At 40.0% G+C, this 23,618-nt stretch overlaps 1 protein-coding gene across 1 annotated transcript in view; it reads left to right on the top strand.

Moving 5' to 3' along the window:
• The window catches only part of col7a1l (collagen type VII alpha 1-like), a 94,645-nt gene extending 71,200 nt beyond the window's left edge, over window positions 1–23,445 (top strand). The window contains exons 77-107 of the mRNA XM_050036872.1: window positions 389–490; window positions 2,499–2,552; window positions 2,676–2,726; window positions 6,014–6,067; window positions 6,140–6,193; window positions 6,287–6,322; window positions 6,427–7,086; window positions 7,206–7,241; window positions 9,087–9,113; window positions 9,229–9,288; window positions 9,654–9,779; window positions 9,915–9,986; window positions 11,069–11,104; window positions 11,266–11,325; window positions 11,559–11,603; window positions 11,700–11,735; window positions 13,764–13,799; window positions 13,995–14,051; window positions 14,321–14,392; window positions 14,589–14,660; window positions 14,759–14,794; window positions 14,909–14,989; window positions 15,078–15,131; window positions 15,232–15,285; window positions 16,715–16,777; window positions 16,858–16,920; window positions 17,113–17,229; window positions 21,809–21,886; window positions 22,530–22,583; window positions 23,195–23,243; window positions 23,414–23,445. Of these exons, the coding sequence (XP_049892829.1) occupies window positions 389–490; window positions 2,499–2,552; window positions 2,676–2,726; window positions 6,014–6,067; window positions 6,140–6,193; window positions 6,287–6,322; window positions 6,427–7,086; window positions 7,206–7,241; window positions 9,087–9,113; window positions 9,229–9,288; window positions 9,654–9,779; window positions 9,915–9,986; window positions 11,069–11,104; window positions 11,266–11,325; window positions 11,559–11,603; window positions 11,700–11,735; window positions 13,764–13,799; window positions 13,995–14,051; window positions 14,321–14,392; window positions 14,589–14,660; window positions 14,759–14,794; window positions 14,909–14,989; window positions 15,078–15,131; window positions 15,232–15,285; window positions 16,715–16,777; window positions 16,858–16,920; window positions 17,113–17,229; window positions 21,809–21,886; window positions 22,530–22,583; window positions 23,195–23,243; window positions 23,414–23,445 (2,427 nt within the window). The remainder of the gene's footprint in view (window positions 1–388; window positions 491–2,498; window positions 2,553–2,675; window positions 2,727–6,013; window positions 6,068–6,139; window positions 6,194–6,286; window positions 6,323–6,426; window positions 7,087–7,205; window positions 7,242–9,086; window positions 9,114–9,228; window positions 9,289–9,653; window positions 9,780–9,914; window positions 9,987–11,068; window positions 11,105–11,265; window positions 11,326–11,558; window positions 11,604–11,699; window positions 11,736–13,763; window positions 13,800–13,994; window positions 14,052–14,320; window positions 14,393–14,588; window positions 14,661–14,758; window positions 14,795–14,908; window positions 14,990–15,077; window positions 15,132–15,231; window positions 15,286–16,714; window positions 16,778–16,857; window positions 16,921–17,112; window positions 17,230–21,808; window positions 21,887–22,529; window positions 22,584–23,194; window positions 23,244–23,413) is intronic.
• Window positions 23,446–23,618: the final 173 nt, after the last annotated feature.

Genomic DNA, 23,618 nt, shown 5'->3' on the forward strand with positions numbered 1-23,618 from the left:
AAGAGTGTAGCTGCACTCCTCTCCTCTCAACAGTTAATTCGGGAAGTATGCCAAGAAATGCTGTATCTCCAGTGTCTATGAGGCTTGTTTGTACACTGACAAAGTCTGAGGGTGAGTATGTCTTGGAAAAGGTAACTTCAGAGTTAAAAATAGATTAGAGCCAAACTCAGAAGGACACATAAATCAATTCACATTTACTTTCTGATAAAATCAATCAAGGGTCCCCAGATCTTTACATAGTTACAGTGAAGCATCAATAATTCTGTAGCCCAGATGATCAAAAGCCATTCACTGTCACAAGACTGTACTCTGATAGAAAGGACGCAGAGACAGCTGAGCTCAGTTATGAGGAATAATAACGTATTTGTTCTGTTTTTGTTTTTTGTAGGAGGAACAATTACTCACACACACTCCTGCCCAGTTAGAAACATGGGTGGATCCCTCCAGTCATCCTCTAATATATTCGACAGACAGAGAAACAGATGAACAGGTGAAACTACACATAATGGATTTTAATTTCAAAAAAAAAAAAAAAAAAAAGTCCATAGCCTTTTACATTGTTTCTACATTATTTTGAACTTTTTGAAAAAGTAAATACACAGGTTTCTCATGGTCATGGAAAACCTGGAAAAGTAATGGAATTTCACAATCTTTTTAAAGTTTTTAAAAGTCATGACATATTTTTGTGTGTAAAGAATTGTTAAAGTATATTTTTTTTTACAGGTAACCTTCCACATAATGTAACATAACAGCAAATTCATTTTTTGGAGCTGACGACGTAACGTAGCTCTAATATGCATCAATGTGTGACAACGTTTTGTTTACCATCATGTATGTTCTGTTTCTGTCATTTATTCCAGCCAAGGCAAGGCAGCTTTATTTGTATAGTACATTTGATACACAGGGGCAATTCAAAGTGTTTTACAGAGCAGTAAAATATAAAACAATAAAAGACACAGAAAAGAATAAAGAGAAATATTAAAAGGTACAATTAATTACTAAATTACTTTTTAAAAAGGCAGCTGAAATTATATTTGAACATTGCTTGGCATGTAGGGCAAGACATCAAAAATATATATGTTGTGGATCCTTGAAAAGTCATGGAAAAGTTTTGAAATTTTGTCCATGAAACTGTGTGGGAACCCTGTATACATAAACACAACCAAGGTACAAGAGAATGGATCAAATCCCCTAATCCTAATACACACACTGACAAACAGGGAATAAAGAATAATTGTCCATACATGCTAAAAAATGTTGCATCTCTCAGTGTCCATTGCAGCTGTTTGTATACTGACAGTCCAGGGATGTCCTTTTACTGTAATAAAAAAGGGACCTCAGACCTTAAAGGGTGTGTTTCCACCTAGCAGCTATTTCCCCATGTTGTTCTGTTTGATCTAGATGACTAGTAACAACAACAATTGTTAAATGAGTCCATTATCAAGCAAAACCACTGCATTTGGAAGCTGCAAAACAGGCTGCAATATAACCACTTGGGGCATGTGCACACTGTCAATTTACATCCTTGAAAGTGCTTGTTTTTTGCCACTGACAGGCTGAGATTATTATTTTGGGTGTCTGACAACGTCATGGAAAGGATCCCTACAAAGATAGACTTTTTTATGATAGAGTAAGACCCTTTTTGTTTAACATGAAACAGCCTCAAAGTCGCACTCCACACTCCGTTTAAAAAAACAGGAATTTTATCATCATACAACAAACTTAATTCAGAGTTGACAGAAACAAAATCAGACTCACAAAATCCATCTTGGGTCTTCTTTCCACTGTTGCAACAATCACCAACTCTGGGTTGGTTGAAATAAACCATGAAGTCATTCAATTAATTGTCAAAATATGCTGTTCAAATGGAGTTTGGTGGGTTTGGCAGTTGTGACTTTGGGGCTGTTTCTGGTTGAACAAAAAGGATCTTACTCTTTAACAAAAGGTCTATCTCTGTAGGGATCCTTTCCATAATGCTGTCAGACACTTCAATCTGCCAGAGCCCTACAACATGACCTCCGGCAGGCTACTGGTGTGCATGTTTCTGACCAAACTGTCAGAAACAGACTCCATGAGGGTGGCAAACAATCTGAGTCAGTGACAAGAACATCACCTTCAGTGGACGTACATTGATGGTGTGAACATGCCCCGAGTGGTTACATTGCAGCCTGTTTTGCAACTGCAGGTTACAGCCTTCTTACTCAGTACTGTACCAATTTCAAAAGTTGTCGCCATTAGTCTCTTAGACAAAAAAATATGGAAAAATAGGGTCCAGTGTTGAGCAAGAGGGCTCAATACTGGACGTTACCCTTTAACAAAGTTACAGTATGAGTCAGACGAAGACACTCTTCCAAACTAAAGACAGGAAACTAAGTCATTGAGCCACTTTTTAAAACAAGGAGCGAAGGTTGATTTCCATTTTATGTCGCAGTTATGTCTACGTAGATCGATGGCTTGAACTCAATAACCCTCCCCTTTTGATTTTTTTATACCCCTAGGTTGCCTTGACAACCACAGAGCCATTATCTCAACCCATGACTGATAGAGAAAAGGTACGGGGGGCAGCTGGCCTTGTTGGTGTCACATATAGACTCTTAATCAACGTGGTGCTTCACTTTCGAAGCGGCACTGTCGCTGCTGTCACATTCTTATCTGTCCTTTGTTGTTATAACCAGGATGAAGTGTCACTTCCGTCACCTGCCGTCACAACAGAAGAACCAGATAAGGTAGAGCTATGATTTGATTTGAGACGCTTGAATTTTAACTGAATGTCTCTGAAGACTCTTGCATGCCTTGGAATGCACATCTCTTTTGTTTACACTTAACACGAGGCGCCTGAAAGTGATGGACAAGTGCTTGAACAAAATGAAGGATGGGCTTCACTTTCTCCCTGTCGTAATATATACTGTTCCATAAATAAACCATGCTTTAAGTAATACGCACTTGGCATCATTTTTCAACACCTTTTCTTCTTTCTACTTCTTATGAAAATTTCACCAGTGCAAAAAGGTTTGTATAAGGCGAATGTCAATACAGTGGGAATGGAAATACACCATCACAGACATTACCAAAGCATGAGACAGGACAGCATTTCTAAGCAGCATGCTTAAGTATGATCTCTCTAAAGCTTGCCTGAATGGGAATGAGCAGAAATAAAAGCCTAGTCCGACTCTGACATGATTTACTGGCAAAAAAATTTACAGAGAGTTACTTTTAATACTTTCTCTCTCTCATTTTTTTTTAAACAGGACGTCTCTTAAGTCCCAAGAGACTGTGACTATAGGGCGTTAAGCATTCATAAGAAAGCACACACTGCATGGAGCGTGTGAATAAACTGTGAACTGTTTTGCTGGTGAGGAGCCCTGAACCTGACCAACGTTCATGAGGAGAGACTTCTTTCCACACAGAGACGATGCCACTCATCCAAACCTAAGTTCATATCTTGTATGAGGGCTTTTATTTTGAGTAGAGCTCTATAAAAAAAAATTTAAAAAAAAATAATCAGGCACCGCTGTTCAAATATAATTGTTTCCTCATGTCCAGGTTACATTCTTCACTTTGTTCCATGTAAACGCCAGTGTAGCCTTTACCTTGTCTACAAATCCTTATTTATTTATTAAGACAAATATTTCTTTGTAACAAATAAATATCATATCAGATTAAACGCAAAAACTTGTGCCAACAATTTCAATACATATTTCCTTTTGGAGAAGATGTACTGAAATATTATTTATTGAAACATGGAAAATATGTTGTTTTTACTTTACCTTTGAACACCAATGATATTATTCAGAGTACTACAAGCGTATCAAACACTCTTTTCACTGGTGAAATTTTCCTGTTATTACATTGTTCTGTCTGTGTTTAACCTCTCTGTGCATGGATCCTTCAGTAAAAATGTTGAAATAACTTTCGAAGCTAGTCTGTGTCTTTCTTTATTACAATTTTGCCATCAAAGCACATCAGACCAGTGGTTCCCAACTGGTCCAGCCACGGGTCCAAATTTGTCCTTAGTCATTAGTTCAAGGTTTAAAATATTCAGTGTGCTGTCTCTGTTAAGTAGCTGTCTGTTATTCAGTCACTCTACAGCAGGAAACAGCACTTCAAAATAAAAGTTCTGTGCCGGATATTGATTGTACTTCAAAATAAAGTGTGTTTTTACAAACTTGCGAGTCAGTTGTGGTCCCTTCAGAATAGACCCATGATCAACTTTTGGATCACGACCCACCAGTTGGGAACCATTGTCATAGACTGTATAAAAGAAGTCCACGTGGCCTCCTGGTTTTAATGTGAAAGTGCCTTAAACTTGCATTCTTGCTAATGGCCAGCAGGGGGCGACTCCACTGGTTGCATAAAGAGGTCCAATTGTACAGAAATAAGAAAAGGACCCTACCTCTCACTTGATTTATTACCTCAGTTAACATTTTCCTAATGAGGGTATGATCTCAATCTCTAGTTTAAAGTCTACCTCAGTACAGTATGATAATCAATTTGTAAATGACGATCCCATTTAGAGTAAAATAGACGTTAAAGCAGGGTATGTTTAGGGCCTGGCTACCATTTGATTAAGAAGTCGTTACCCCCCTCAAACCCTTCCTGCAAAAATACTTGGAGGCAGACATTATTGTCATAAAATCGTTGTGGCACACTCATTTTTCAAGCTAGCTTAAAGGTAGTTGTCAGACCAGACAACCTAAGGCTATTGGTAACCATATCAGCATAGCTTGTCTGGGAGGGGGCTAAATAATGCTGCATAGTTAACGTAAATTTTGGCAAAGGCACAACTGGCATGGCAGTTTTCAAAGAGGTCCCTTGACCTCTCACCTCAAGATATCTGAATGAAAATGGGTTATGTGGGTACATGAGTCTCCCCTTAACTTGAGAAAGATTGTTCCCAGTAAATGTTTTGTTGCTTACAATCAGTGTAGTCCCTCAAATTAAAGCTGAATGTTTGCCTTATTAACAAAAAGAACAACCTGCCTATTTGAAGAACAATGAATCGCCTGACAAGTATAGATACATAACACATAAAAACAGGATTGTTGTTACACTCAAAATGTTAACTGTGCTGTTTTTTAACTAGCTTACATACTTCCACAGCATAGGAAAATTCCTGATGTTCAGTTATGGATTTTGGTTTTGGTGTACCACCTCAAGATTCTCAGTGGCCCCATCTGTTCACCCCTATTTCTGGGGGCGCCACTGGCTATCACAGCAACCTATTAATCCAGATAGATCCATAGCCAGGGAGTGCTGCAGGGGATGATGTATTTTTGTAATCCAACCCAAAATTAACATTGCCCTGGCTCCCTCAACAAAAAGCCAACCGGGACTTTTCCATTGGATTTTTAATGATTGCAGAAAATTAAGCTCTGTGGCCAACAAAAGTTTATGGCACTTACATGTTCTATTCGGCAATATAATCGTCACAAATGAACACCACTTTAATAATATATGAGGCATGCAATCGCCAGATGTAAAAGCTAAGATGAGACCATAAACGAACTACGCCACACTTGCATAACTTCGTCACCACCCAAAAAGGCTGTAAAGCTGTGTTTGACGTGGTGATGTTTAATGTCCCTGACAACCTCTCTAGTCTCATTTAGCGACTTGTTAGCACCCCCCTTTTATAAGATATGTAAAAACTTCAAAATGCAATATATTGCAGAACAAAATGTGAAAATCTTTCAAGCTTGCAGGCATGTAACCCAAAACCCATTCAAAAAACGTTGACAACATGTCGAGGGAACAATACGTGCAAAAATGCTAATTCATTTCCAAGTATTAGGACTCATTCCTAAACCAATTTATGCTTACCCTACCCAGCTTTACTGTCTCGTCCAAATATGACCACTTCTGGCTCCAACACCAAGATGGCTTCAAAGCAGTAGTCCATTAACCGATGGGTGATGGCACTGTGGCTCTATCGACTCCTGTTATACAGTCTGATAGGAGGTATCAAAAGTGTTGCACTCAGTTTGCTCATGTGAAGTTTTGGGGAACTTGACAGGTGCCTCGATCCAAAATCAGGGTGAAGAAGAGCGCCCCCTGGCCTGACTCCATGGTAAGTGTCACTTTTGTAGAAAATAGATTGCTAATAATAAAGATAGCAGCAGTAATCATTTTTATATTTTAGGTGTTCATGCCAGGTGCCCCAGGTGGAAGACGTCGCTTCAAGGAGGCACCAAAAGTAACTCTCTTAAAAATTCAAACTTAATACATGTGACTCAGATTGTATCAAATAAAGTATAAAATATGAGATTGTCCCTTTATTTAATTTCAGCATCTTTCCTCTGGAGCTCAAGGTTACATCTGGAGTGTAAGTCTGTTTTCAATTAAGTATTAATCCAACTGGTGAAGATGGTGTAAGATGGTGCAACTTATAAAATCATTGATTTGTCTTATAAAAACTTGTTTCTTTAGCAGAAGAAGCAAGAAAAACCTGACCTTCAAACACATACCAGGAGGCAAGAAGTGAGGGAGAGGCAGCGATACAGTGATACAGAAAAAGAGACACAAGATGGAGGAGAGGAACCGACTGAAGGAGAGGAGCCGACAGAAGAAGTGGAACCAACTGATGAAGTGGAACCAACTGAAGAAGTGGAGAAGTGGGAGGTAGAACAAGAGAAGGGAGTAGAGATAGATGAAGATACAAAAACAAGCCCTGATCCAGACTATGAGGAGGAGGAAGAGAGGAGCGGAGACTACGACTGGGAGACAGAGGAGGATGTGGATCGAGAGAGGGGAGGAGAGGAAGATGCCGACCTGGAGAAGGAAAGGGAGCGGGAGAGGATGGAGATGGAGAGGGAGAGGGAGGAGCTGGAGAAAGAGAAGGAGGCCGAGCTGGAGCTGGAGAGAGAAAAGATGGAGAGGGAGAAAGAGAGGGAGGCCGAACTGGAGCTGGAGAGGGAGAATGAGCTGGAGACTGAGAGGACAGAGGAGGAGGAGAGGGAGAGGGACTTGGAGAGGGAGAGGGAGGAGTGGGAGAGGAGGAGGCTGGAGATGGAGAGAGGGAGAGAGGGGGGTTATGATGAAGAAACTGGACAGCCATACCCATACCCTCCAGAGTATTTCTACCTCAAGGTACAGGCACACAGTGTTCATAACACACGCATCATTATGAAACACTCAAAAGTAGGCAGAATAAATGTCACTTTAATTATGTGATGCTTTAAATGTACTCTGCATTTCTTATGCAACAGGGACATCCAGGTGAGAATGGAACGCCTGGACAAAAGGTGACTATAGATGTTTTAAACACTAAGATAAAACTTTATTAAATATGGTTACCTTTGTAAAGCCAAAGACACAGTCAAAAATGTGAGATTATGAAGACACACATGCTGTGTTCATTTCAGTTACACTAATAGTACAAGATTTAAAGGGAAACTATGGTTTTCCCACGTTTTTGTGTCCAAGTTACTAATGGCAACAGCAATTTTTTTCACTTGACCCTTTGCTAAGTCCCACCTCCGTAGATGCAGACTTGCCAATCATAACGTAGCATCGGGCCGACTCAGACCAGCGTCCGAGCCAGCCGTATCTGGCGCACATCGTGCATTAATGATACTGCCAGCCGTATCTGGCGCACATCGTGCATTAATGATACTCGTTACCTGGAGAGGTTGGAAAAAGATATACGTTTCTTTCCTGTTCCAAAACCAAAATCAAACCCTGAAAAGTGTAGGGTTAGCTAGCTAGCTACTGAAGATATAGCCTACTGAATGTATACACATGCTGCTTTTGCTTTTTAATGATCATAACAGTGAAACAAAGACCGCCCTGCTGTACAGGAACCAGTGAAGGGAAGCAGGGAAACTTTGCTGATATTCAACCAGCTCTGTGTCATCGCAGTGTGAGCAGATGAACGTTGTTTGACTTCCCCCGAAGATTCCTGCCTGTCCAGCAGTGGAGATCCGGGTGCTGACAGCGGCACAGGGTCGAGGCCAAAAACCGCTCATCTGCACACACTGCGATGCCACACAGCTGGTTTAAAATTACAAGAAACTACAAGTAGCACAATCAAGCAGTTTTGTGGTATTCAAGCTCAATTGTGTATTTGCTCAGTCTTGTCTTGATCTCAGACAAAGAGGACTTGGGATTTTATTTCAAGACCTGTCAAGACCGCTACTGTGAGGATATCACTAAATTGCCTGTGCTCAGGCTTCAGGGGTCAATAAAGTACATGAGTTTATCGTATCATCCTCTGATTCCCAGCTACACACAAAACCATGCATTTTACATCAACAACAAAACTTTTATTAATCTATGTTGGGCCTCTTTATATTAATTTCCTTTTAGCTTCTTTTTCACTTCAGTGAAGAAGGTATCCATCTTTGCACTGCCTTCAAATCTCTGGTGCTAATGTTCAGTAGTAGTATTCGGACCCTAAGCCAGCCTAATCATCATGCAAGTTACACACAGCACTTAAGCGTTTGTATCGCTGAACATAGGTCTTCGTAATAGAATGGGACCTGACTTTGACCAGACTGACTGTGATAAAATATTGACCTTGAACTAGTACGGTTCCTGAGTTGGGTTTGGGGTCCAAGGGTCTGGGTAGACCCATGAAGACCTCTATCATGTGTTCTGTTATTTGGATGAACTCACCCTTTAAGCTGAAACATATCCTTCCATTGCCAGGATTTACTGAGTCGCTGATATCGCCTCTCTGATTACACTGATATAAAGCATCATTATCATCATCCTGAGATCACAGAGCAAGAATGACAGTCGCCACACAAAATGTGCCACCAGTTCATAAAAATATCATGGCTGCTCTGCCCACCTACCCACGTTGCATCAACGAGTGACATCAGAGCTGAGGGAGAACTTCTCTCCCGTCTCGCCTGTCAGTTGAGTCCAGGCCTTTGATGTCACCCTCTGCTCTATTTCTGTTTGACTGGGAGACAGTAGATTAAAGCAGACATTAATAATTCCCCCTGTTAAACATGCTGACAAGTCTGCTTATTCTTTTCTGTTTTTTTTTTCTATTTCAAATTCCTCTGTGTTGGTTTATTCTGGCTCATGAAAAACAATGTGCTGAGCTGCACTTTTTCACTGATATGTGCTCTTTTTGTCAGGGGGACATTGGAGAAAAGGGACAAAAGGTAAATATTCATAAGCTGTCAGTTATTTTAGTTTGTAACAGTGAAATTTGGGAGTTGCAGTTTGAATTTAAAGCAATTAAAGCAACATATTTACACATTTGTTTTGCGCTTAAAGGGAGAGCCAGGCATCGGCCACAGAGGTCCAGAAGGGCAGGCTGGTCCTCCGGGACAGAAGGTGATATTTCAAACGAAAAAATAAAAGCAATCTTTTATTAATAACACCCACTCTAAATCAATTAATCCCCACAGTCTTTTCCATCAAGTTCTCTTTGATTGACTCTGCTCCTCATCGTGGCTTTTAATTTAGTGAATTTAATTGGCTCAGTGACTCACTCACTCATTTGAAATTGTGTTTGAGCATATAAAGTGATAAAGGAGTGAGAGACTTTATTTGAAAGCAATTATTCAAAAGTGATAGAAGAGCTGAAAAATTACATTACATGAAACAAGTGACCTTTAACCGTGTGTTTGTCTCCCAAGCATTTCATTTGTCTCTATCTTTCTCTCCCTATTTCCTCTATCTTTTTCTCTTTGCCTTAGGGTGAGCCAGGTGAGCCGGGGCCTCCAGGCGCTCAGGGCATCCAGGGTATCAGTGGTAACGCAGGCATGCAGGGCTCCCCAGGCCTTAGAGGTCCCCAGGGGGACCCAGGAGACCCGGGCAGAGAGGTACATCATCATATATTAACTCACAAGTTGCCATTGACCTCGCTTTTATCTGTAAAAATAAAGACAATGGAAGCATGTGAATAGATGCTTTATAATTATGAATTAAGACATGAAATGTTTTGTGTGTTGACACAGGGTGATCGGGGTAAAAGGGGAAAGAATGGATCGCCTGGACCTCCTGGGCCTCGAGGAACACCTGGACCTCATGTAAGAAAATACAAAGCAGCTAAATGATAATCCAGTCGCCAAACAAATGTTGACATTGTACGTTTTTGCAAACCACAGATACTTTTTACTACTTGTATGTTATTTTACAGCAGATATGTTGAAACTTTATGCTTCAACAATGCTGTGGTTAAAGTGTGATAGGTTTAGGCACAAAAACTACTTGGTATTGGTTAGGAAAAGATCATGTTTTGGCGTAGAAGACCTGGTTTTTGGGGCACAATTCCCGCTGAAAAAGCAGCAATATTTCAGTAAAGAAGACCTGATTTTCACTCTGCTATCCCAGCAGGAAAGTCACTGATGTCTCAGTAAAAAACATTGCTTTTACCACGACTATCTTAACAGGAAATGCAGTGATGTCTCTGTAAAAAAACAAACATTTTTTGTCGCACTATTCCAGCAGAAAATGCAGCTATGTCTGTTTTCGCAGCATTATCCTTGAAGGCACCGTGGCAATGTCTCACTAAAAACAAATGCTTTTCATGGCACTATCCTGAGTGGGAAATTGCCGTTGGGTCACTAGACTAAACGCCCACGTTTGGTGCCGAAAAAGCTGATGAAAAACAGTTACGACTCCCTAAATCACAAACGATTTTGTTGTTTGTTGGTCTTGAACAGTGGTCTGCAGCCTGGCAGGTTCATACACCTCCTGATGACAAAGTCTGCTCATATACAACGCCACTTTTGAGACCTTGATATGATATGTATGAAACGTGTTAATGTAACATATTCGTGGTTTGCAGAAACGTACAAAGCCAGCCTTTTTCTTCTGGTAACTGGGCTGTAAATAATCTTTTTCAAAGCCCATAAAGTCCCATAAAGTGATATTAGATAACAAGCTGTGTGCACAACATAAAAACCTGTCACTTCTGGGGCTTTAGGGGCTCTATATCTTTTCATGATTTTAATGGTTTTTCATGGGGCTGTCTGCATCATGTATAGTAGATTTTCCTTCATTACAAATCATTATCATTAATTGACATTCGTGAAAGTTTTGTAATTGCCAGCTGGAAGTGATGTTTACTGATATTTTCTTTTGCTTCCACTGCATCTCTCTAATAAAGGGTCCTCCTGGTCTGCCTGGAGTAAAAGGAGAAAAGGTACAAATAATATTTGAGTGCTAATATTTTGACTGGCCCACGATTCAAACATAATAGTATAAGAACTAAAAGTTTAATGTTTGTATTAGCAGCATACTGTTATTTTCATTTTGATCTATGCAGTGTAAAAAAAGATCATTGCTTTATCTTCTTCTCATCAGGGTGACAGTATTCCTGGAGAGCCTGGTGCCAGGGGGTTGGCTGGCTTCCCAGGCAGACGGGTGAGTTGAGTTCAGCTCGTACATCACAGACTGTGCCACTGTGATGGTGCAACAGTTTGGACAGGGTCAGTCTATATTTAGGTTAGAGGGAACAATGATCTCACTTGATGTAATGTAACTGTGTTCACCAGTCTGTGGGGCATCTAATCTTACCCGGTCTGCCCATTAGGGTTTTTGACATACAGTATTTAGCACATTCCTGTAATGTTAATGTTAACTTTCTTTCTTTTCAGGGTGAAAAAGGTCCCATAGGTGTGAAAGGAGCTCTTGGGCATTTTGTGAGTAACTTTTCAAAACCTTAAGACTTAAGACTATTGCAATTTTATGTATGTGCACTTAAAAACAAAATCCTTTTATTTGATCTTTTTTTTAAGGGTCCAAAAGGTCTTCGTGGCAGCAAAGGGGAAAAGGTGAGCTGTTATTTGACATTATTTGCCCCAATTGTGTCTGACGTGCTTTAAAAATTCACTTTTTCTTATGAGTCTTCCACTTAATTCACCAACTTCATCAATCATACTAATACTGACATGCTCTGATGTTTAATACCAGTCGAGAGACTCCAATTTCAGCAAACGAGGCTTTAAGTTATTAAAACTCCCAGTTCAGGCAAACCACCTGTTGCATGTCATCCAAACGTCACATTGAAATCAAAATGTGCTCCACAGGCCCCACAACCCTTTTACATATGATCTTGTCTTACACAAAGCTCAGAAGGTTTTAGTCAGCTATTTTCAGAACCGTTTTCCGAAGGGTTAAATGCTCAAATTGATGGTTGCCCTTTGCTAGCAATTTTCAGCGCCTAGAATCCAACTACCCTGTGTCCGACATGATTGCTTTGCTCCTGCTCCTGGCAAGAGTAAGAATACTTTTATGATGAAATCTCCCACTCTGCCTCTGTAATCAACGTGGCTCAGTTCACCCTCAAAGGGTCAACAGACTCACTCTGTAAAAGGTGGTTTCACATCAGGGACCCAGGTCCCCGAGTACAGTTGACCGCAGTTTGTTTGACTAGTGTGAATACTGTGTACCGTACCTGGGCATGGTACGCTGATCTGTGCCTGAGTCCACTTAAAAAGGTGGTCATGGGCACAGTTCATGTGTACTCGTCACGAAGCAGTCTCAATTTAATACTGATGCCTCTATATCAGACGGCAGTGCAGCCTGCTGCAAACACACCCAGTCAAAGCTCCAGTGGGAGGCGGCGAGCTCCATGGCCCACGAGAAAGGAGCATTTGGGACAGTCGTGCTCAGGCACAGTGCCAATCAATCATACCTAACATGAAAATGTCCTTACACTGCCTAACGCCTGTTTGTGATCATGTGCCGGACTTTTGGAATTCAGCACTGATGTATGTAAATTTTGGTGATGACCAGTTAGTTTTTATTTATATATTTAGCATATTTTTGATGTATATTTATTTATCAGCACCCCACAGGGCATTCAAGTAAAATGAAGTTTCTGCCATATTGTCCTGATAAAATTTCCATATATGGAAGGCAAGACTGTAGCTGTTAAAGGATGCATGTTGTCATCAGCAATGTTTTGTTACATGACGCTCTACCAACCAACCCAAACTCTTTAACATTGGTGCTATTTTCAGAACTCTCTCAACCCCAAAGTGTTCACCCAAAGGATTTTATAGCTCGATATGGTTTACTACTTTCAGTGCAGTTTCTGTAAAAATCTATACACTGTGGTGCACAAAAAACACATGAAGGTGCTGCGATTTCAGAGATGCTGGATGATCAATGTGCTCCTTGACGTTGGCTGCCTGCCTGTACTTAATATTTATTTACACATAACTGGTTGTTTGCGTCAGCAGTGAGGTGTGAGGTTTGAGTAAAGAGGGCAACACTGATATTTGAACACTCTAGATCAGGGGCGTCAAACTCATTTTAGTTCATGGGCCACATACAGCCCAATTTGATCTCAAGTGGGCCAGGCCAGTAAAACCATTGCATAATAACCTATAAATAACAAGCCCTTTGAAAAAAAAATTTAGCGCTGGCCCCTGGGTCATATGTTTGACACCCCTGATCTAGCTGCTCGTACAGACTTGTTTTTATTTGGAAGATAGCAATGTCCATTTCATTTTGAAGTGTATAATGTTTGCAGTTTTCAGGTAGACTGCCTTCATATTTGTCTATTTGTCACTACTTAAGTCTCAGAGCTGAGTGACTCATCTTTGTAGGGTCCCGCTAAACCTTGGTCATGTTGTGGACAACAGCTGTGATATTTTATCAAAGGTGGATTACACTGGACTGGATTTTATTGTACTGTGAAGGGATTTAATAAAATGTTGTGAGGGCTCAGCAATTTTTCTGTCACTACAGCAAAGCAGGAAGAGATTTGAAGTTATATGTGTACTTTTGTTGACACCAAGAATCAAAATAATCATGTTTGAAAAGCCGTTTTCAAAAAGCTTTTTTTATTGCAGGGTGACCGAGGGTTGCCTGGCGTCAGAGGAGAGAGGGTATGATGATTTTCATGTTTCTTTGCAGGGCAGCTGACAGTACACATTGTGTATCATGCAGGATATTAAACAAGAAGTCTCCTTGATTCAGCTCTGTAGACAGTGTTGCCATGGAAATTCATTTTGTTTATTAATTCATTGTTACAAATTACATTTATTTGCAGCTTATATTCACAATTTAATCCTTACCAACAGGGGAGCGTGCTTCAAATCCAAGGACCCCGAGGATTTAAGGGTTCCAAAGGAGAGGCGGTGAGATGCTTTATTACATTTGCCACCTGGTTTAAATTCAACACAATTCAATACAAGGTTATTTGTTCTTAGGAGGGCAGTTCCATTCAGCCAGTCGCCACTCAGGTCGACCAGTACACACAGAGAGAGAAAATAACGACAAAGCTTAAACAATCAAAGGCTACAAAATGCTTTAATAAGTTCTACAAATATCCAAACACATCGAAAAACACAGATAAAGTAAACACATAAAAAGACCTTTGAAGAACTGAGCAGATGTTTGGTTTCAGGGTGAGCGAGGCCCACCGGGTTTTGATGGCGATAAAGGAGAAAAGGGCGAGGACGGCCCTCCTGGAGTGAAGGTAATAAATCCTGGTGTCAGATTTTGAAATATGCAACAAGGAGGAATACTATCAGAGCATTGAAATGTGATTCACAACAGTGATATTATACCTGTTACGATTAAGTCTCTGATAGACGATTATCAGTTTGCTTCATACTTTGATTTGGAATAAATGGGACTGCAACAATGGAAAGTGTTTAAATTGTGTTTGAAAGGGCCTAAAGGGTGATGCAGGCACTAAAGGGGCGCTGGGGCGTTTTGGAGCACGAGGACCAGGAGGGCAGAAGGTAATTAAAGGTTCATTGTTAATATTTCGGCACTGTAATAACCATTCAACACTTTTATGTTATAACTGTGTGTGAAATCGTTTCTTCTTTCCTTACAGGGAGATTCAGGAGAGCCAGGACTCAATGGAGTCATGGTAGAGCTACAATACAAATATACGCAAACAAACATTCTGTAATTGTAAAAGGAGTCAAAATTTAGTTTTAACTTCAGGATATCACACACAGTAATGACCATGATGTGATTTAAGGGTCGCAATGGGGATCATGGAGTCGATGGGGCCAAAGGGGACAAAGGAGACATGGGACTGCAGGGACAGAAGGGCGATCAGGTACATTGAAATTCATATAAACAATCATGATTTTTATTTTTTAATCACTCAACATAGTTCCTTTTTTTATTTATTTTGTTTTTCACAGGGTGATCCAGGAGAACCAGGCCTACCAGGAGACAAAGGGGAGAAGGGAGAGAAGGTGGAAGCTGTTACTATTTATCTATTCCCTATCTTAGCCCCTTATTGTTCTCTGTTTAGTTTCATCTTCATTGTTATATTGTCATCTCTCTTACCTGCAGGGATTCAGAGGTCTGCCTGGTCGCACTGGGAGTCCAGGCCTGGATGGAGAAAAGGTTAGGCCGGAAGTAGCATCTGATTACACCAAAACCAGTTACATGTTATCTAACATTATATATGGGTGTCTAGGTGAATATTCGATTCTGAGTAGCTGCAGGGTGTCCATTAATTTGTGATAATAGAAATACACTAAGTAGTTCCGGTGAAACTGTCTGTTCACTGCTCTAAATTAATACACTGTCTATTATCAGCTAGTATCTAAAATGAGCAACCATAGCGACAAGGACACAGTCAAGGCCTCCGTTTACAATTATTGCAACACATGAACAGGCTAACATCTGAACACAACACTACAGTGCGTCATCCTCTGAGCACCACAGGCACTGGCCCTCTGAACTTACTTAAACTTTGTATCGCATGAGCAATCATCTCACAGCCCATTGCTATTCAACCCACAACTTCAGGCTGCGGTCGACAGTAACATTATGTTACACATGGTGTTTTGTTTGTTCGTGATAATCTTGTTAAACATACTGTTAAACAATATTTACTGTTTGTCAACCATACACAATGTCATGACCATGCATTCGATCGTGTGACTGTGTGCATGTGTGAGTATGTGTATATCTGATTGTTCCGCAGCTAATCTGGCAAACTACTGGACCAATCAGCCTCATGTTTTGTGTGCACGTGTATGATTGTATGGGCAAGGATCTCTTATGGTTGCAGGGATTCATAATTGTTAAAAATCTGTTTTATTGGCTGTTTTATACCACCAGTGACTGCTGACATCTCACTCCTCCAAACCAGACAGTTGGAGCTGCTGGTTTCCTCAGTTCAGCTGAAAACAACAAACCTTACCGTCTGTCGCAGGCCACATTTTTTTTTGCCTCATAAACTGGTATCCATTGAAAAGTTTGGTCTCATTTTTAATCGCAGCATCTGTAGATTCCATACCTGATATGTTATGATCCACAAAAGTCAGGTACGCTACAAGACGAATAAATCCCCAGTATCTTCACTGCCATCTTGACTGTTAGGGTGTCGGGCCACCTGGCAGAGATTGGAGATCTGCACTCCACTGAGTTCACTTTTCAAATTGACTGAATCTTGCTTGCATCCCATTCCCAAGTCGTAAGGTTTGTCCTTTTTATTGGAGTCTTGAACAGCGTTTCCATCACATAAGAACTTCATGGGATGGTAATGATTTTTCCAAGTAGTCAAACTCTTAGGTGTTACCAGGGAAACTGAGTTATGGCTTGTGAAAAATTTTTGGTTGAAAAACAGATGATTTCTTTTCTTTGGCAAGTGACCATGGTATAAGCGAGGTAAGGCCCTTTGAGGTGTCCATAGTCAGGAATGAATGGCCTCCCTGTTCATTACTGTAATTCCTGATAAGGGACACTGTGTTGAGTATAATCTCTTACATGTATTTGAAGAAACCCTTTCAGTTATCAAGATAACTGTGATGTCTTCTCAAAACAGGGAGATATGGGGTTACATGGCACACCTGGCATACCTGGTCTGAATGGACTCACAGGGCGCAAGGTAAACATTCAAATGTGCAAATATTATTCTCTACCCCGAACATATACAAACTCACTCTTCCCATCGCGATATCACTTCAGGGTGAAAAGGGACAAGGAGGCATCGATGGTGCTGATGGTTATCCAGGAGCAAAAGGAGACAAGGTTGGTATATTTGCATCAGTATCACTGGTCATTATCCAGCCAGTTTAACAACTGATTTATGTGCTCATCACTGTTGTATATTGTTAAATAAACAGGAAAAATAACAGCATATTATGTTTTTATCTTCCCCTGCACACAAAAGATGTGTTGGTGTGTGAATTTACTTCCTGTGGTTATTCTTGTTCAATGCAGGGTGCAGCAGGTTTCTCAGGTTTCCCAGGTTTCAAGGGGTCAGCAGGGAATCCAGGAAGGGATGGAGATGAGGGACTACCAGGACCTCCAGGACAGCGAGGGGACACAGGGCCCAAGGTACAGTATTCCTTAGTGTGTTTGAGAAATATGATACTGACTAATACATTTTACCATGCATTGATAATGCTTTATTGTGCTATTGAATTGAAAGAAAATTGAAAGAAAAATCTATTAACATTACAGATTAATTATCTCACTATACGAAGACATCAAGCTGTTCTCATTTTCTCACGATAACACATGAATAATAATTCAGCTGGTCTCCTTTAACAAGGGCTTACTTGAATGTTATCTCTCTAATGGGCAGGTCATCTCTGCTTGTGTCAGATCTTCATAACACTAAAACTGTTGATCTCCTGATATTGTTCAAATCTGCCAGGCCGAGTTGACATAGATAGCAACATCAGTCACATTTTATAATGGCATACTTAAAGGCCTAGTGTGTAGGATTTAGTGGCATCTAGTGGTGAGGTTGCAAATCACAACCACCTGAAACTCCTCCACTGAGTCTAGTGTGTAGCAGAACTACGGTGGCCAATACACCGACACAGCTCTGTCTAGAGTCAGTGTTTGGTTGGACAGTTCTGGGCTCCTGCGGAAAAAACATGGCAGACTCCATGGAAGCGCTGTCATGGATCCCACTGCTTTTCTTTGCAAGTCCTGCCCTACTGAGTTTTGTTAGGCAAGTATTCATCACATCAACGTGTCAAGGCTTGAGATGATAAGGGTAAGGGAAAGAGGTCATGGTTAGGGCAAGTATTAGCCAGTCACAGCACAGTAGGGTGGGACTTGTCAAGAAAAACAGTGGGATCCATTATAACGCACCCCTGGAAAAGCACCCTCTTTGTTTGGAGATCTAAGCGGCTCATTCTCAGGTAACAAAAACAACGCGATTCTTAGTTTCAGATCATCAAGCAGCAACCTCAGGGGCTGAAAATGCCTGACTTAAAGTAATAACATGTTTACAGCCTGATACAAAAAATTAGTTTTGGTCTCTATGGCTAATTTTACCCTTCATGACAACTGTACAGGAGGTACATTTTTATTTAACTTACATGACATGCATATTTACGAGTGTGGCTGCTTTGAGTGACAGGTTGTGTGCAGGGCGTCACCACAGTCAATGAGTCAGATCCATCCCTCTCATACAAATATGGTCACTTCTGGCTTTAACAACCAAGATGGTGACGGCCAAAATACCAAACTCTTGGGCTTTAAAACAGGAGTGTTCAAACCACTAGGTGACGTTGCAGTAGCTACGTCCATTATTTAATCTTTCTATGTCAGTCTATGGTGATTATACACAAATATAAACATAGTTATAAGTATTAAATTCCATTTCTGCCAATATATCCTCCTAAATCATACACACTGGTCTTTTAAGTCTTGATTTAATTTATGAAAACAATGTTTAATATGACAAAAAAGTAGCATAATTATTTCTTGGGATCTTACAGGTTGGTTTAAGAGATAAATACACATGATTAATTCATAATTAGTTTTCTTGAGAGACAGTAATTTAACAAGAACAGTGAGGTGCTGCTACACAATAGTACACTCTGAAAAATAATTAGCAACCATTTTGCACCGGCTGGTGCACACTAGAGGTGTAGTTAAAGGTATGAATCACTACCTTAATGAAGTATTTCCATTCAAAAACACACCTAATTACTAGTGCTGTAAACTGAATGGTTCTATCAGAAGCTACTACAAACATGTATGTACGGTAAATTATTTCTCCAGAGGTTATGATAGTGTATCAATAAATTATATGAAGTATCAGAGTCTGCTTTCAGGATGCAGTAAATCTGGTGGGATGCCAGTTCAGTGCCCTCATATTAACTTCCTGTTCACATCTGTGAGAACAAACCTATTACAGTACTGTAGTGTCCACAAGAGTAAAGGCTGTTTAATAATTACTCCTTCTGTGAGGCAGAGCAGGCACTTGTACACACACACACACACACACACACACACACACACACATGCAGATATCTGTCGGTCTTTAAAAAAACACATTATGTAAAAAAAAGTTACAAGAGAAGACGAACAATGTGACAGAACACAATGAACAGGAGGATGAGCTGAGCTTGATTACAGTCATCACCATGTCTGCGTCCTGTTCAGAGAGACTGGCAGCACGCGCTCTGTGTACTGCAGCAGACATGTCCGTAATTAACACACACACACACACACACACACACACACACACACACACACACACACACACAAATGTCTATTTCTGTCTGCAGCTTTCAAGTAATATCTTACTCAATTAGCTCCTTTCAGCTACAATTACCAGACTTACAGTGTTGATGACAGAGAAAGGCTGGATACCACTAATGAGGATATTCCAAGGATGTACCTAATTGACCTGTCTTTCATACTGCTCAGAAGTGAGTGTGCTGCCCTGTTTTTTTTTTCTTGTTAGCTCAGAGGTTTTGTTTGAAAGAAGTTGAAAACTCACAATGTGTTTTCTTTACAGAAAGGGCCGTGCTTGCAGTAACTTTTTTGATGTTGTTATCTCGAGATCATGAATTAATTAGCCCTTCCTAAGTCACGCCCCTTTTCGTTTTGTGCTCCATGCAACATGCTACAACCTCGGTCAGCTTTCCCCTTTCCTGTTGTTCTTTGATATGCTATGTGCTGCGCTTGTCTGTTGAAAAGAAAATCAAATTTCCAAGATGGTTAAAAGATGTGGCTGGGAGACTTTCATAATTTTTAAGGACACATATGTAGACACATCTTGTGTAAGCTACTGTTAAAAAATCCCGAGCTAACTAGCTAATTAATGCCAAGAGGAGTTAGCCAGATGTCAAATCAACAGCTTCAGCGAGGTTTGCTTCCTCCTTATTTTTGTGATAACGTCAAAGATGTTAATAAGGAAACATTGGTTGGTTGATGACATATTTCTAAGATGACATAAATTATCGTTTGCCAGAAAAGATCACAGCTAACATGTTGCCCCCAAAGTAACTAGCATACCTTTCTACAGTAAAGAGAGACTAATGCTAGGTCAGCACCATGGTCTGTAATCAGTAATAAATGCATAGAATTCTTTACGGTTCTCCTGCAGGGGAAAATGTGACACATAGCCAGCAGTGCTAGAGCAATGTTGTCAGATAGGTTTCTCACCTCTGTCTCTACTTCTCTCATTTTCTTTGAGACTAGAAGCCTCAGTTTGTGTCATCTTGCCTTGTTCATAACAGTCATCATGGTTAATATATATCCCTCAATGTCATGCTGTGTGTTTCTTAAATCTTTATTGTCTGACTCCTAGAAACTTATCTTCTTATAGGGATATTATAATCTCATAGGGCTGGGTGATATGTCCTAAAAATTATATCACGATATTGTTAGGCTAAATTTTGATACACAATATATATGTCGATATTTTAAATCTCTTCAAAAGCACTTCATTAATGCTAGGAATATAACAATATTTCTGACCAAAAACCATCTGTGATGCGAAAAAAGTTGTATGGATGATTATTGTTTTGTTTTTGTTATTTCCAGAAAATATTAACACAATTATGACTAAGTGGCTTGAGGGAAGCGTTAGAACAAATAAACAGTTTGGTAATTTGGTAAATTTACATCACCTTACTGTAATGCTACCTTGAAAATGAGGGGGAAAAAAACACCATTTATACTGTATCACGATATCCAACGATATGTGCTGCATGTCTGTTGAAAATATCCAAAATCTAAGATGACATATAGCCTTTTGTCTCACGAAGGTGAGATGTTGCGTTGGCATTTTGGTGAGGAGACCTTTGCCTTGGCAAGATTTATAGAAAATGCTTGGCACTTAAGACAGAGATCATTGTACCCAACATAATAAGATGTTTCTGTTATGGAATTTGTCTGTTCTGAAATGTTTGCTTTTCCTTTTGTGGACTTTTTGTTATTGATCTGTCATGTGGCCATCCAGGTTGTTGTTCTGTTTAGTGTCTTGTAAGCCCATATGGGCTGGGCACCACTTGGTGCACGACACTTAAATAAATAAAATCAATCAATCAATCTCGATAACAGTGTAATATCTTCATATTGCCCAGCCCTACTATCTAATAAACACTGTGGCACCCAGCTAAGAGCATCTGGTGTCACCATGTTTCTGTTTGTCAAGCTTTATTTTTGTATCTTGAAAAGACGAGCTTTGATATCTTGAGATATAATGTAATAATCAGCCTGTTGTCACGAGAGCAAAAAGCTGTTACCATTTATTACTTAAAATGTTTCGAGAGATGGGAGTTGTTTAACTGTACATCTCTGGCTACCATAAAAGAAACTTGTCTGTTCCGATTATGTAACTGCAGCAAACTACTGATGTATGCCTCGACAGCTATTCATTATGAATCCTCCCAGTCATGACAGTGGTCTTAAAGGCTGAAATCAGGTGTGGTCAAATGAACCAAATGCTCTTTTTCAAGTTTTCCATAACTATCCTGTGATCTTAGGAAAACAAAAGTTGTTTTCTTGTGATAAATTATCTTGAGAAATTGGCCTTTTGTTTTCATGAGAATCGACTTAAATTAACCCGCTGTTACGAGAAAATGAAATGATTCATCTGATCTCAAAATAACAGCTTTAATTTTGATAATTCTCTGTGCGCACTTTGGTTTTTGTCAAACAGGGGGGCAGGGGCAGACGGGGCAGATCAAAGTCATGTCAGAAGGGAGAACCCGGGACTCCAGGACTCAGAGGAGAGAGTGTGAGTCATACATGAACACAAACACTTTAAATGAACTTACAGTGGAGAGAGACAAGCCTTGACCCTCTTCTAGCTAGCTTCTGTAGCTTAGTGGTTTTTCTTCTTTTTTTATTGCACTAGATAGTAAAATTTGAGCACCTTATCATTTTAACAAAGGTGAAACAATGATGAAGATAAAACAACAATGAGCTCCCATGAGGCTTTAAAAGCATGCCAGTTGGTGAGACTCGTAGGATACCATTGTTGTCCTTTTTTTTGCTACAATATATTTATTGTTTAGTGTGTTCAATGACATGTTAAACCAGATATAAACCATTTAAAAAAGTGTTTTTGCACTTGTTGACACTTTGTTGACACTCCCTGAGTGGGAGATGTTGTAGGCATCAGAAATTCCCTTTAAATACTGTTTTTTAACTTTTAATAAAACTAGAACTCTGGGGAAAATCTTTCCTAATTTAGCTCTTTGTATCATTGCTACAATATGACATGAACGTGGTATTAATCTTTCGTGTAGGTCTGATGGCTGGCTAGGGAAGGGAGTGAGACTTTAACTCTTCATTACAGTTTCCTTCAAATTAAAAATACTTATAGCTTCATACAATGAAATTAATCTCCTGTATTTGCAAATGTGTTTTTCCTGTAGGGTACACTGGGTTTTGAAGGAGGAAAAGGGGAGAAGGGGGAGCCTGGACTCTCGGTACGTGTTTATCACAATCACACACACACAAACACACATTTAATGTGAGTATGAATTAGGGAGATTCAATGGCATCTAGCGGTAAGGTGTGCAGATTGCAACCAGCTGGTTAGGATTCCTTCAGTGTTAATTCAGTGCCGAATTATCCGCAGAGGTCTCTTCTTCTTCGAAACAAACAAACCAGGTGATTTAAACCAGTAAAAACACTGAATAAAGCAGTTTCACGTTAAAAAAAAATCAGTGTTTTTCTGATGCTCTGGTCATTGGAAAATTGACCTATGGGCCTATGTCAAGGCAGTGTTTGGTTTGTCTATTCTGGGCTACTGTAGAAACATGGCAGAGCAACATGGCGGACTCCATAGACAAGGACCTGCTCCCTATGTAGATATAAACATTTCATTCTAAGGTTACGAAAACACATTGATTATAAATTTCAGGTGATTATCCACTGAAAAAAACATACTTATTATGTTATATTCCACTTCTGCCAGTATATCCCCCTAACTCCTGCACTGAACCTTAAAATATATACTTTAAATATGTACTGTGTGTACCTAACAGCTACTAAACTGAATGGACTTACTCTGAATCTGGTCCCTCTCTGTGTCAAGGCTGAAGAAGTGAAGGAGCTGGTCACCCAGGAGGTGGTAGAAAAGTGTGGTAAGTGTGTGTGCCTGTGTGTGCATGGGTGTCACGTAATTCACTTGTGTCTCTAGATAGGCCTACATATTGTGTGTGGGTGTGTGTGTTTGTGTGGTTGTTTGTTGTAGAGCTCCTGTGGCATCAGCATGGCACCCGTGTGTGTTTTGCCATCTGTTATGTTCTCTTAGAGGAACACACACCATGGTGCCAGCAACAGTAGAGACCATTCACAAACACGAGACCGCCATTAAAGGGAAATTTCGGTTTATTTCAACCTGTCTCCTATCGTCCTAAATTTGTTTCAAGTGACTAGTGACATAAAAATAATAGTTAGCATGTTAGCTGTTAGCCTAGATACAGCCGGGGCGCATAGTAGCGTCAGACCTGTTAAAA

The sequence above is a fragment of the Epinephelus moara genome, chromosome 23 (assembly GCF_006386435.1).
Source record: "Epinephelus moara isolate mb chromosome 23, YSFRI_EMoa_1.0, whole genome shotgun sequence".
Classification (NCBI taxonomy): Eukaryota; Metazoa; Chordata; class Actinopteri; order Perciformes; family Serranidae; genus Epinephelus; species Epinephelus moara.